Genomic DNA, 13,856 nt, shown 5'->3' with positions numbered 1-13,856 from the left:
TGTCTGTGTTCGGGGGGAGGTCATGCATGGTGGCATCAAAAACACCAAGATAGAGTTCTTTTAATCTGTCTTTTTTGCAGGTGTTGCAGAGACTAAAAGAAACTAAAATACATCACTTTTGTTTTACCATTATGAGATTTTATATGCAGCAGTCTCCTACACACTTCAGATAGCTGGGGAGGAGCATGGGCAGCCACTTGATGGCGGTATTATTAACAAAGTCCTCCTATAATGAGAAGCATTTTGAATTCAACCATGGCTTTTCTTTTGACGATAATTAATTAAACCCTGTCATCATCTACCTCTGCTAACAAATAGCACATGAAAGACTTTAAAGGCGTTTCCATCAGCAGTTTTATTTGTGGAAAATAGGTTGGACGTGCGGACTTTTGCAAGAATAAATTGGTGGGGAAATATTTTTGTGAGCGTAGCTTACAGGTAATTGTTCCATTCCGTCCCGGTGTCTGCTCAGGGTGTCTCTAAAGGGATTCCCCACCGCAGCGCTGTGTGGGCGCAGAGTTTCACAGAAATGAGCGCCCGAGCGCTTAACATCTCCTCTTGAACTTCTCAGAGCCCGATAGGCTCCTCCCTTTAACAAATTAAGACGTGATAACGTTGAAGAATTGGAACCCGAAAGCTTCAAAACAGATTTCAACGGTGGACCTGACATATTCAAAGGTAAGCCAGATCAGCGCATTTTATAAAGAAAATTCACACAACCTCTCTGTCTCGCTCTTTCTATATATTTTTTCATCATAAATATACATGTAAATATTTAATATTCTTATGAGACCCCACAAGTTTCAGTCAGGTGAAAATGTCAGCATTTAACTACATGGGCAAAAACATAAACTCGTTTGTGTAATTTTGGCATTAAATTAGAGTTATAGCTCCTAAACAATACAGCATTTAAAAAAAACCCCGCTACACACCTCTGTAAACCTGGGATTAAACTCTTGCGGATGAATCATAACACTTTCTTTTTAATTTATGCACGCGTCTCATATAAGTCACACTTCTCTGACAGAAAAAGGAAATTGTGCCAAACGTGATTGTTATATTTACTCACTTGAGCCAGATCACGTCCTTTACTTACGGCGTGACTGCATGAGGAAATTCTCTGCGAGCTTGAGCTCACTAACAGGGCAAATCTTTCATTAATTAAAAAAAGGATGACTTTTCGGTTTAAAATTGCAACAAAACATGTTGTAAGTGGTCGAATCGGCAAATTAATAATATCAGATTTGGGGCGAGGACTAAAACTTAGAATCAAAAATAATAAATAAGCTAGAACATTTACTGCGCCCACAGGTCTTATATGTGTCGAGTTTGATCTCATTTTATCTCAGTTTGCACAGATGAACCTGGATGAAGACAGTTGCGTGTCAGTCAGTTGCGGCAATGGCAAACTGAGACAGTGGCTCATCGATCAGATTGACAGCGGGAGATATCCTGGCCTGGTTTGGGAGAACGATGAAAAAAGCATCTTTAGGATTCCGTGGAAGCATGCAGGAAAACAAGACTATAACAGAGACGAGGATGCTGCACTCTTTAAGGTCAGACCATCCCATCTCTCTCCTCACAGTGCACCTAAAACATCTCACAATTGCATTTTGAACGCTTTGCATAAATTATTGCAACAAAAAGTATGAAAAATGTAAGCTACTAAACATGTGCTATTTCATTCCAAACTCCTGACTTGCTTTGCCATGACTAAAGAGGAAGTTTAAAGAAAAATCTCTTCACTGATTAATGCAGGCATGGGCGATGTTCAAGGGAAAATATAAGGAAGGTGTAGATAAACCAGATCCCCCTACATGGAAAACCAGACTACGCTGTGCCCTTAATAAAAGCAATGACTTTGATGAAATAGTTGAAAGAAGCCAACTGGACATCTCTGAGCCGTACAAAGTGTACAGAATCATTCCAGAGGGAGCCAAAAAAGGTAAGTATTACATATAGTTAGATATTGTTCATGCAAAATACGCTAAAGCTGTGTAGAATTACATGAAGCACCACTTTTAGTTACCAGTGTAGGACATATCACATGTAGCTTGGAGTAAAATGGTTGTATTTGGATTCCTGTGCAAGTAGTACAGGCTACAAGCCTGCCATAGCCATACCATTGATTCACCTGCACATACAGAATACTGCCGCATTTCACACAGCAACTTATATTGTTTATAGTCTATGGCATTTTTTTTTACATACATATGCACCACTGCAGTTGTGATGAGGCAGGAAGCACAAAGGAAGCCAAAGCATGTACCAAAAAGGCCGTAGTGCTTTTTTTAGAGGGCTTCGGTTACTCAGTGCAGGGTGCACATAACACAACCAGACGACCTCCAGCCTTGCATAACTAAGTCTCTGCCATCATACAACGCTTTTTGTCACACCAGAGCAATTCTTGCTATCTGTGCTAACACTTTATTCTCCAAATAAACAAGATTCAGATGAACTCAATCATCTGTTGCACTAGCTTTGAAAATAACCCTGTCACTCAAATTAAAATAGCACAGCTTCACAAGTGTGCAAAACGTATTCACAGTTCAGCCCTGCCAAAATAAATTTGATTAGTGTGGTTTGTGACATATTGCACCTCACACATTTTTACAACTCTGTGCAATAAAGCATTGTTGTTCTGAATCTTTCTTTTAACATTATTTCTCCTTTATTTTTCAATTGATTATTTGGGAAATCATTTTTGGGTTGGTTTTTCTTTTACAGGAATGAAGATGACCAGTGTGGAGGAGACCTCACCACATGCAAATACCCTTAGCTATATTCCTCCATATACATCCCTGCACAATCAGGTCAGCAGATTTTGTGGCTGAGCCTAGCACATACACGGGAACGAAATGTTTCGGTTTAATGACATACTTTCTGAGTGACCACTCGTTTGATCTTTCAGGTACCTGGTTTTATGGTTTCTCAGGAGAGAAGGGACTGGAGAGATTACCATGCACCTCCAGAACAACAGCCTCTTCCACATCACCACGGGCCGCTTCCAGAGCTGCAGTATAGTCAGTGCCACTATCCATCATCAATCAGTCGGGCCTGGCCAGGGTCACACTCAGAAAACGGTACAATATTCACCTATACATACAGATATGACATTCAGAATGGGCTAGCATTTTTCAAAAGTTTCAGTGATTTCTGTTCCAGACTGAATGATGTAAAAGATTAAGTATAAAGGGAACTTCCAATCATGTCTTTTTATTTTGTAATGTAATGCTTTTATCCAGTCGTAGTTGTAGTAGTTTAATTACTTTCAGTCAGAACGTTATATTTTAAGCGTATCAATATACCATTAATCAAAAGCAAATCTTAAATAACATGTAAACAACTATTTAGCTGCAGTATCTTCCTTACAAATGATGATATATATTTGATGTTACCAACTGTAGGCAAACCTGGCTTTAAGAGTGATTATCCACAGTTCCACACTCATGCGCTAGATGAGATACATTCTTCATACTTCCTTTGTTACAAATAAGAGTTCAAAATTATTCTTCCTGCCCTTTTAAATTTTTGCATGCTCCCCTTCTAATCATTGCACACATTTATTTTATTTCATTAATTTCATGCAGGTATTCAGCTCTCCTTCCACACCTACTTTTCAGAGTCTCAACCTCCCATGTATGCAGTGGACCATAACAATGCCATAACAGGTAAAGAACTGTGCCAGGTCCATTTAAACAGATACTCTTACTAACTCCTATGCTTGTGTCTAAATATTCACTAATATACACTACATCTATTTGTGTGGCTAGGTAAGAAACTACAAACACATTACGCATTTAGTATTTCCACATGTCTATTTAAAATAGACAAACACTCAGGGTTGAGAATATTTGGGGAAAGGTTAGAAGGAAATAAGCAATACTCTATATGCAAAGACTACGAAAATAAAAGTTTTATTCAAGCTTAGCAATTTTCAAGGCCTACATTTTATCAAACAATAAGGCTCAAATTTTTATGTTCCTGATGTATGCTTTTCTCTTTCCTTCAGATTTTAGCCTGCATGTGTCCCTATTCTACAGAGAGACTTTGGTAAAGGAAGTTACCACCACCAGCCAGCAAGGATGCCGGATCACTTCTTCCTCCTCTCCCTCCTCTTCCTCTCCTTCTTCTCCATGCCCAGAGGACAAGTTTCACAGTGGGGCAGAAGTCATTCTTTTCCCATTCCCATACCCTGAATCTCAGAGACAGGGTGCTGAGATGCTTCCTAACATACTAGACAAGGGAGTGCTTCTGTGGATGGCAGCCGATGGGCTGTATGCTAAGCGCCTGTGCCAAGGCAGAGTATATTGGGAAGGACCTCTGGCTCCATATATGGATAAACCCAACAAGTTGGAGAAGGAGCAGTCATGCAAATTGTTTGACACCCATCAATTCCTTATTGGTAAGTGATATCTGCTGTGCTACAGTGTTTCCACCTAAAGCACACAAAAACGCCCACGAAAAGTGATGCAGTCCAATGCAATATTTCTGCTTTAGTGAAACTGTAAATGTTAACTTTCTGTTCTGTTTGTGGACCACAATGGTGAAAGTGCTCTTCAGGGCTTTTATTTAAGTTAGGTCAGAAAATCTTTTCACTGATTAATGTCTTTTTTTTAAATAGGAAAAAAGTCTTTAGAATTTGCACAGAATATGTTAACCTTGAGTTTCATGATGAAAAAACATTTTCTATACTTATACACTGGTTGTCCACTGATAAATCCATTTAACAAACATATGCCCAGATCTGGACTGTACAGCTGCTTTTAAATGCCAAATAGGTAAGGTTAAAGTAAAAGTGTTACCATGTAAAATCCTGGCTTTCTCCATAGTTTAGTAGTTTGATCTATAATGAAGCAATATTACGGATCCAAAATCTGAATCGTCAAAGAAATAAGTAACTAAACCTGCCTTATACTGTAGAATTTCCCCATAACTGTTGGCAATTTAGACGTAACATATAGCACACACTGACTGCCTTTAAAATATAAGAGCTATAAATATATACCGAAGTATATTAGTAAAATGTGTTATTTTTGCGAACTAGTTCTTTTTCTTATTTAAAACTCATAATTTGAGGTGTTTTTATTCCATTATGCTGAATTGTATTGCAAGCTCTTACAATATTTCTTACAGGACAAAATGATTTCATGAGTTTCCATTCAATTTGCTATTCAGATCATACAGATTACACACACACTTGTTTTCAATAGACATTTGTGTCTATTTAAGCCATTATATCTTCTGCTCCATCTTTTCTTTTGTCCTAGCGTAGAGGATACTTGTATGGAAAAAAACAATCGGTCATTAAATTCCTTGACAGGTTTGAATAATTAACATTGTAATGGTAAACAGCTTCAGTTACTTAAAGCATGTCGATGGCTTTTGATCATATTGATAGTGGTTTTGATAATGGAGATGACAATGAAGAAGGTGGAGATAGCTGCAGGTGGTGTGTCTGGGTAAGTCCCTCTTAAGTCTTGAGGTAGCATTAAGAAGCCAGTCACATTCTCAGCAGGGGGCCGAAGTATGTGGAGTCCCCACCCACCTCCTGTGGTCCACCACACTGCAAGATAATGCTTGGTGTGCAATTTTACGTTAAATTTTGCGTCATTCTCATCAGTAGTTTCCAGAAAAGTCATCATGATTAAGGAAAATGTCACGTTAGCAAAAAGGGGATTTTAATGTCTTTTTTAGTAACCTGAAATTTAAACATGACATAGCTGAGTACATATTGGGTTTTGTGTTTATTACACCTCATTTTTTTTGTTATACTTTCTTACCTTGTTCTTTTTTCTAACAGAACTTCAAGATTTTGCCCATAATGGTCGTCATGTACCAAGACACCAGGTGGTGCTATGTTTTGGAGACGAATATCCTGACCCACAACGCCCTAGGAAGATGATCACAGCACAGGTACATAAAACTTGCTTAAAACTTTAAAACTTTACCCAATAAAACAAAAAATAAAGCAAAAAGAACAATAACTGTAGGTGATGAAAACAGATTTTAAATTATCAATCAAAGTAGTCTGTATTAATATTAGAAAATGCATATTTTCAGAAAACAAGAGATCTGAATACCATCCTAGCAGTATCTCTACATATTTGGTCAAAAGCGTACTGACATTACACGTCTGACTTCCTCAAATCTTTTTTATTCCACAGAAATGTGCAAACAGCTTTTAAAATGAACGCATAAAAATCATTTCATTGGAATCAGTGTAGTTACACAAGAGCCTCTGCTGTTTATGATACTGGAGCTAAACTTAAAGCTATAGTTCACTTGCTTTCTTAGATTTTATTTGTAACTGAAAATGGTTTGTTTCTTGGAAGTTGCATGTTAGTTATACCACTAGATGTATAACTAAGGTCAGCAGCTTTCATTCATCATTCGTAAAATAACAGAAAATGGATTTTACTGGTGATTGATTAGCATGTTTTTATGTGAGAGATGTACATTCATAACGGCCACTGGAGAGAGGGATGGATGGTGGCTGAAAAGGCGATATTCTATTTAAAAATTAATAATCAAAAAAATAATTAACAATTTCCTAAGTCATTAATTTTGTTTTACAACAAATGGGCCTAATTTCCCATTATTTGTTTAAAAAAAAGAAAGAAAAAATGTAATTTTCTTTCAAGCTAGCTAACTAGTTAGCTAACCAGACTGATATATTATTTTGCCATTTTTGATATTAATTAGGGTTTATAGTCATGATTTTTGGGAGGGAAAATTCAGAAATAAAAGCCATAAAGTCTCCTTTTCCCACTGGTTGTTTTAGCAATGGTCTTTGCTTGTACGTTGACATACATGTTTCATACATCATCATGTTCTCCTTTTAGGTGGAGCCTTTGTTTGCCAGGAAACTCGTGTACTATTACCAGCAGAACAATGGTCACTACCTACGGAGCTATGAACACATCCAGGAACAAAACACCTCTCCTACAATTGACTATCCCTCTTCCCAGAGACCTCTGCAGCATATTCAGGAGTGACATGCATACAAACACACACACACACGCACACACACACACACATACATACATACATACACATGCACACAAATGTACAGGACTGTGAATGTAATGCTTCAACTTTTTATCATCGCTTGTGACTGCAGTCCTGTGTACAGTAAGCGGTAGAAACTGTCACGTTAGCTAGGGGTAGAGATGGGGAAGACCCTGTTTTCACTTGCACACCTATGCATCGTAGTCTTTGTGTCTGTGACTGTGGAGTAAAATTTTTTTTTCAACAAATATTATTGTGACAGTGTGAAGGATGCGGTTTGTGGGTGGGGGGATGAGGAGAGCGGAGGGCAACTGAGACAGGAAGTACTAGCACAGGTGCACAGGAAGAATGGCCCCTAAGACAAACACTGATATGTTAAAGCGATAAAACAACATGAATGAATAGTTATTTAGTTAGTTATTTACAGGTAACAGCTGAAAATGGAATTCTTGGTCTTATGCAGTTAAGTGGCACTGAAGACAATGGCCAACTCTACTTCTTAGCACAATGTATTTCTACACTCGACTACAGTACTTGATATGGTAAATAACAGTTGCTAGATAGGGAAGTGAATCATAAGATAGTGTAGTCCAATGTATTTCCCAAATTCTTAGTTTTATTGATAGAGCTGGAAGAAAGTGAGAGAAAATTATAATACAGATGCACAAAAAGCCTTGAACACTGGTTCTCAATCTCAATCTGGTTCTCACGCACCCCTCTTGCAAGATGTTGCAAGATAATCTAAGGGGTCAAAAGCTCTGATATTTGAGTTTCTACAGAAATTTTTAAAAAAAGTTTCAAAACAGCCTTTTTGTAACCATGGACGCTATCTTCTTTGTCAAGCATTCAAAACATCATTTTAACCTATTTCCCCTATTGAAACGTAGAGAGATACAGCATTCTGCATTACAGGGCTTACAAACCATGCTGTTGTCCATGAGCTGTACTACTGCTGGTCATGATTAGCACTGAACTAAGTGAACTGACGGAAGCTGACTGGAAAATCACACTCATCCCGTAAGTTGTAGGGAAACTATACCTGTTCCTCTTGACCTGAAACTAGTGGCCTAATAAGTAGGAAGGAAAACTACCTTTGTGGTACAAGTGCCGGTTTACACAGAGAGGAGTTCTCTGTTTCCCATGCCTGAGGGTAGATTCTGACACACAAGGTAGCCAAAGAACGATATTCATGACACGAGATGGCACTTTGTGAATCGCTAGGCAGTATAAGATAAATAATGCCAAAATGAGCCGAGTGGAATTCCTCACGCTGCTGAAGCCCTAGAGGTTAATGCTGAAGGACGAGGGATAAAGGTTTTGTTATGTTTTTCTTCTGTGATCCAGAGTTTCAATCTCTGCATTTAGTTCCTTCACACTTAAACCACATTACTTTCACAATGGCTTCAAACATCTGACCAAAATGTTTTTGTTTTTTTTCATGAATCTTAAATAATTTTCCCTCTTAAAGATCGCTCTCCTGAAATTGCCCGATTGTCCACTGCATGAAATTGTGTTTCACATTACTTCACAGTGAGAAATGTCACATAATCAGAATCAGACAGCTTAATGTACAACGTGCCGTTGTGTGTGTGACGAAGCACATGTGTCCATGTGTGTAGGTGGGTATGTGTGTGTCACACAGTTGCAGAATTACTGTTATCTGGAAGTGACATTTATGGACTCAGGACAAAACATGTGACTCCCCCACCTACAGCATCAGTGACTCAAACACAAACACACACCCTTTTCGCGTCACAGGTTACAGTTACAGTAAAAGCAAACTACAGATAAAACCACACGATTTTCTTTAATTATTATTGTAAACGTTTTTTTATTAAAAAAAGGATAAGAATCAGATATTAACATGGAGATTATTTTAATATAAAACTGCCATGAGAACAAATTTATTTTGGAATAAACCTTTTAACTACTCATGTGTACTGTGCTTGTTTCATGTTTGAGCTGCCCACATTTGCAGCAAAAGGGTGGATGAATAAAAGTCACATTTGGTTAGAAAAACAAAAAAAGAAAAGAAAAACACATTCACACATTTGCCATGGTGTTTCCCCCTTTGCAGGAAGCCACATAATTTGTAGTCAGGCTTCAGTTTTTCCGCCTTTATGAGCCGTTACTCCAAGTGACATTGTCTAAACTCGCAGCTTGAAGCTCTGGAGCTGACAGTTTAGTCAGCTAATGCACACGACATTGTTTAAAAGACTTTATAGAGGAAAATGAAACCACATGCAACACATCAGCTGCAACACTTTCTCCAAAAGAGAGTGATTCTGTTTGTTCCGTCTTGACTCAGTGACTTGACGAATCTGACTGTGCTCATAATGCAATATGAGCACGATATACACAAACTAATACTTGATATTTTTAACCTCAAAAATGACATTGCAAAATACATCACAGCAATCATTGTAACACTGTTGTGAATTTATCCGTGATACATGTGTGTATCTGACATCCTTTGATTCTGTTATTCAGAGTGACAGAAGTTTGGCTGTGTCACAACGGCTGGGGTTTATTTATTAATTTATGTGAAAAAAGACATGATTTAGTCAAGGCAAGTAAATAGGTCCGCTCCCATTAAAAGTTAACAATGTTTTGCTGACATCTGCTGGTTGTTGTAGGTTCAGTTAAAAAAAACCCCAAAGCTATTGGTTTATTCTGAAGAACTAGTGTCAGAAAAGTCAAAAGATAACATCAGCAAATAAACTGTAAGAATACAATTTGATCTCACTCCATTACTATGTAACTTTTAAACACCTGTCAAACTGCAGACATGAGGCTACTCACCAGGAGTGGCTGTAGTCAGAACACACATTCAAACACACACACACACACACATGCACACACGCTCTATCTATCTATCTCTGTGTGTGTATGTGTGTGTTCCTGTCTAGCTATCTTTGTGAGGACCGAAATCTGCATTCTACTATACTTGTGAGAACCAACAGTCACTTGTGAGGACACACTCACAAGTTTGAAGGCCTTTTTGAGGCTTAAATGTGGTTTTAGTGTTAGGGTTACAATTAGGTTATGGTTAGGTTTAGGGTAAGGGTTAGGGTTAGGCATTCATTTTTAATGGTTATGGTTAGGGAAACCATAATGTCAATAAAGGTCCTCACTAAGATAGCTGAACGGGCTTGTGTGTGTGTGTGTGTGTGTTTTGGCTAAAAAAAAATTCTTTAGTCTGAAATTCTGAGATTTCTTTTCAAAAATATATATTTTAAAATATGTATTTACTTTTGTAAACATGTATAATTTTTTGATACTGTCAAAACTGTTCTAGGTCAAATTCTACCTTTATATATTAAGACTGATTTTAGATTAGCTACATGTCGGTCAAATCAAGGAAAATGATAAAATGTAAAATTGTATTTTTTTATGGAACAGTGGTGACAGATATTGACACCGTTTAGCTGAAGGATTGTGGGGGAATCTCAAAACAGTGAAATAATAACAATCATCATATATGGGGAACGTAAGGAAAAGAGAATATTCCAAAATCAGAGGGTGTCTATAGACGTGGTGCCTTGACACAGACAGTGTTGAAATATGTTGGTTCAGTGGATAGTGTTGTTACCTCACAGCAAGAAAGACCCCGCTTCAAATCTCAGGGGCCCCCCCATGTAGAGTAAGAATATTCTCCCTAGACCTGTATGTGTTTCAGTTTTTCTGGCTCTGTGCAACAGGTAGGTTAATCACAGTGGGGATTGTACACCGCCTATTGATATGTGGTAGATAAAGTGCTTGAAATGTACAGCTGAAGTTTGACTTTTAGTTAAAAATACTTTGAGGGGACAGAAGATCTAGAAAAGTGCTATATGAATGCAATCATGTTACATTTGGGCCTGCAAGCACAAGCAGCCATGCTAGGTAAGTAAGCTAAGTAACCTAAAATTCAGCTCAAATTCAGAATCAGATCCAGATCAAATCAGAAGAGTGGTTGTAAGACTGCAAATGTGCCTGAACTGCCATTTCAGTGAGTGTGGGAAACAAGCCCCACACAGTCCCACAAATCCCACACAGTCCTACCACTACTGCTTTAAAAGTACAGAGAGTTTGGAATAAGCAGGTTTTGTGGTCTGTTAATCACTTTTGAATTAATAATGATAATTATAGTAATTAATAATATATTGTTTTTTTTTATGATATAGCAGTGTTTAACCTGGTGGCTAGTGGTTAGACATTGGTTGTATAATGCGAGCCGACAACCAGTTGGTGTTGGTAGCAAATACTTTGATAAATTGTTGACAGATTATTATTTGCTCACTTTTATCATGGAACAATACAAGACAGAAAAGCTGTTAGGGGAGGATTATATAGCTATTGGTTACTATTACCATGCCATTTATTTTTCTTTGTGTTATAATTATTATACCATATTATAGTTAAAATAATTTTTGCATCTGAGCTACAGAGGGCATGGGAATTGGCACTCAATAAAATCTCTATCAGTGCAATTAATCAGTTTGAATTGTTTTCAGATGCCTGTGTTTATGTGAGTTGCTTCAGACAACGCACTTGACCCAATATATTATGATGGCAGGAAAGCAATAACAGTTGTCGGATAAGGAGCAGCAAAGTAATGGAAAACAATCATCTGATGACTTCAGACAGATAAGTGTGGATAAGCAGAACAATGTGGTGCATCTGGCGGTGATGCAAAGACTGTTCTGTCTATTTAGTTTGGCTGGCAACTTACAAAGGCTTTGGATACAAAGGATGTCATACTAAAATGTCACTAGACAAAGTAAGAAATGCTGCAGTTTCAACGTAATCTCCTGAGGCACACAATAAACAGAAAAGCTGAAGGTTTTCAAATTGAAACAAAGCAGGGGCTTCCAAAATGATTGGGCACTGAAGACGGTGTAGTAAAATACATGACCAGCAGGGAGTGATATATCATTGGTTGTCTAGTTGATGTCTGCATAGAGCTATAGGACCTGAGACTCTGTTATAATGCGCATGCATTTGTATCTAGGATTATTAATTTCCTGTACACATTTTTAAAAGTGTCTAATTCCTCCCTTTATTTAGATTAATTAATAAATCCTGCTGTCTGGATTTGATGCCAACTTGTAAAACAAACTACTGATGTTCAGGCACTTATATGTTCCTGCTCTCTGAGCAGAGACTCTTTGTTTTATGTGTCAAGTGACAAACAGGTCTACTGCTGACAGAGAGACAGAGGTGGTCAGAGTGACAGTAGGCCTTATTGCGTGAGAGTGAGCCAGGCTGTTCTCAGACTCTGTGTGGTCTGGGTGTGTGGTCTCCAGCTGACAGGCAGGGAGCAGGACGGGAGAGCCCTGTAGATTTTCTATCTGTGTGCATTTGTGTGTGTGCGCTCATATGTTTACACTATCCAGAGTCAGGACCAGCCTCTCTGTAGCCATGGCTTGACTAGAAAGCTGGGCCTTCCACCACTTCGTAGTCCTGGTCTGAAAGATAAACACACACTGCCACCACTTCTTTTTCTGTGTGTACACTTATGGGGCCTAAGAAACCTTTAAGTTAGCAGGTCTGTAGTATACATGCATGCATTTTTTAGAACAATACACACACTGATAAGTGATGCCCACATGCATTTATGCTCAGCCTGTCGAAGTAGGACATCAGTTTCCTGGCATGAGACTTGATTTTGCATGTGGTATTGACAAGAAAAGTCATTCAAACTGTTTTTTTACCCTATATTTGTTCCCTGTTTTTAACATTCAGAGAAGTATAGGATGCTGCTTTATTTTTAATAAAAACAAATCAATGCTGTCATGCTCTTCTTCTCATGAGCGTTATTTTTAGAGGACAAAACAAATAGGTCCGATTTTATTGATCACGAGATGGAATTTCCTTGTAAAACCTCTACACGCACATGCACATAGCATAGTCAACCACTGGGCTACTCTACAGCTCTATGCATCTCTCCCACAGAGATCTCAGGGGAATGCTTTGTAATGCAGCACCACTGAGAATGCGCCATGAAAATATAAATACAACCTCGCCGCATTTCACCCATGTAAATAAACAAGGCCACCCAAATTTCCAATTAGTGCTTGTGTTGAAGGCAGGAAATGGGGTAGACAAGAGGAGACCACACCTCCTTTTTCTAGCCTCCACTCCCGAGATGGATCCATGTCCAGGTCCAGGTCAGAGACATCGGACAGTGGCAGAATGGACGCCTCTGGAAACACAAAATTCAATCCTCCACTTGAGCCTGTTTTTTTCACATCCTCCTTAAGGGTGGGACTCACTTCAGCATCCACAAAATTCAGATATGGGATGGGATTTGACACTCATGCCTGTAAAATTGCCTTAATTTTGGTAATACGGAAGATTACTTGGTTCACATGTCTTCACCTTGCAAACATTTAATGTACTTCATATTGAACAGCCAAGCTTTGCGCTTGCTTGTTTTATCAATCCCATCATGGTTATGAGGTGATTCCTATCTGGCTTAAATGAAGCATTCTCACTGTTTTCTACAGCTTCTTGGAAGAGCAAGGCACAGTTATTACGCAGCTGAACCCAAAGACCACCCAGGAGATGTGGTCCAGTTGTGAAAGGCAGATGCAGGGTCCTTATTGTGATAAGAAATTCAGGCCTTTTCTAAGGAGGGATAGTCCTTTGGTAGTGTGGAGATTTTCTTGATAACTCAAATTATCAGTCAGCAAACATCATGGGGCCTATTAGCTAACATAAGCACATCTTAGTGTAATTACCCCAGAGAGTCAAAGAGCTGTGTCATGAAAGTCACTTTCACTCCAGATATGGTTGTAAAGCACATCACATTGTTTTTTAATGGCTATAATTCAGTCGGAATGGGCAGAGCTCAATTAGGG

The 13,856-nt window shown here is 38.4% G+C and overlaps 1 protein-coding gene across 2 annotated transcripts; it reads left to right on the top strand.

The window, feature by feature from the left end:
• Positions 1-22: 22 nt before the first annotated feature.
• On the top strand, positions 23-7,066 carry irf4a (interferon regulatory factor 4a). 2 transcript variants are annotated; one of them, XM_085139252.1, is made up of 9 exons: positions 23-678; positions 1,350-1,556; positions 1,759-1,945; positions 2,728-2,813; positions 2,912-3,083; positions 3,591-3,671; positions 4,013-4,405; positions 5,804-5,916; positions 6,846-7,066. In XM_085139252.1, the coding sequence occupies exons 2-9, from the start codon at positions 1,359-1,361 to the stop codon at positions 6,996-6,998; spliced, it is 1,383 nt and encodes a 460-aa protein (XP_084995378.1). In that variant the 5' UTR covers positions 23-678; positions 1,350-1,358; the 3' UTR covers positions 6,999-7,066. The 2 variants fall into 2 exon arrangements, with proteins under 2 accessions (XP_084995378.1, XP_084995379.1); XM_085139253.1 differs by lacking the exon at positions 23-678 and having other exon boundaries at positions 686-1,556.
• Positions 7,067-13,856: the final 6,790 nt, after the last annotated feature.

This window comes from Neolamprologus multifasciatus, chromosome 18 (assembly GCF_963576455.1).
Source record: "Neolamprologus multifasciatus chromosome 18, fNeoMul1.2, whole genome shotgun sequence".
NCBI lineage: Eukaryota > Metazoa > Chordata > Actinopteri > Cichliformes > Cichlidae > Neolamprologus > Neolamprologus multifasciatus.
Note: the sequence above shows the minus strand (reverse complement) of the source record. Positions and strands in the feature narration are given on the sequence as shown.

Excerpts from the sequence above, each read along its gene's own strand:
- irf4a (XM_085139252.1), top strand. The coding sequence starts at position 1,359 with ATGAACCTGGATGAAGACAGTTGCGTGTCAGTCAGTTGCGGCAATGGC. Across the intron at positions 1,557-1,758 it reads AGGATGCTGCACTCTTTAAG|GCATGGGCGATGTTCAAGGG; the intron begins GTCAGACCATCC and ends TGATTAATGCAG. Across the intron at positions 3,672-4,012 it reads CCATAACAATGCCATAACAG|ATTTTAGCCTGCATGTGTCC; the intron begins GTAAAGAACTGT and ends TCTTTCCTTCAG.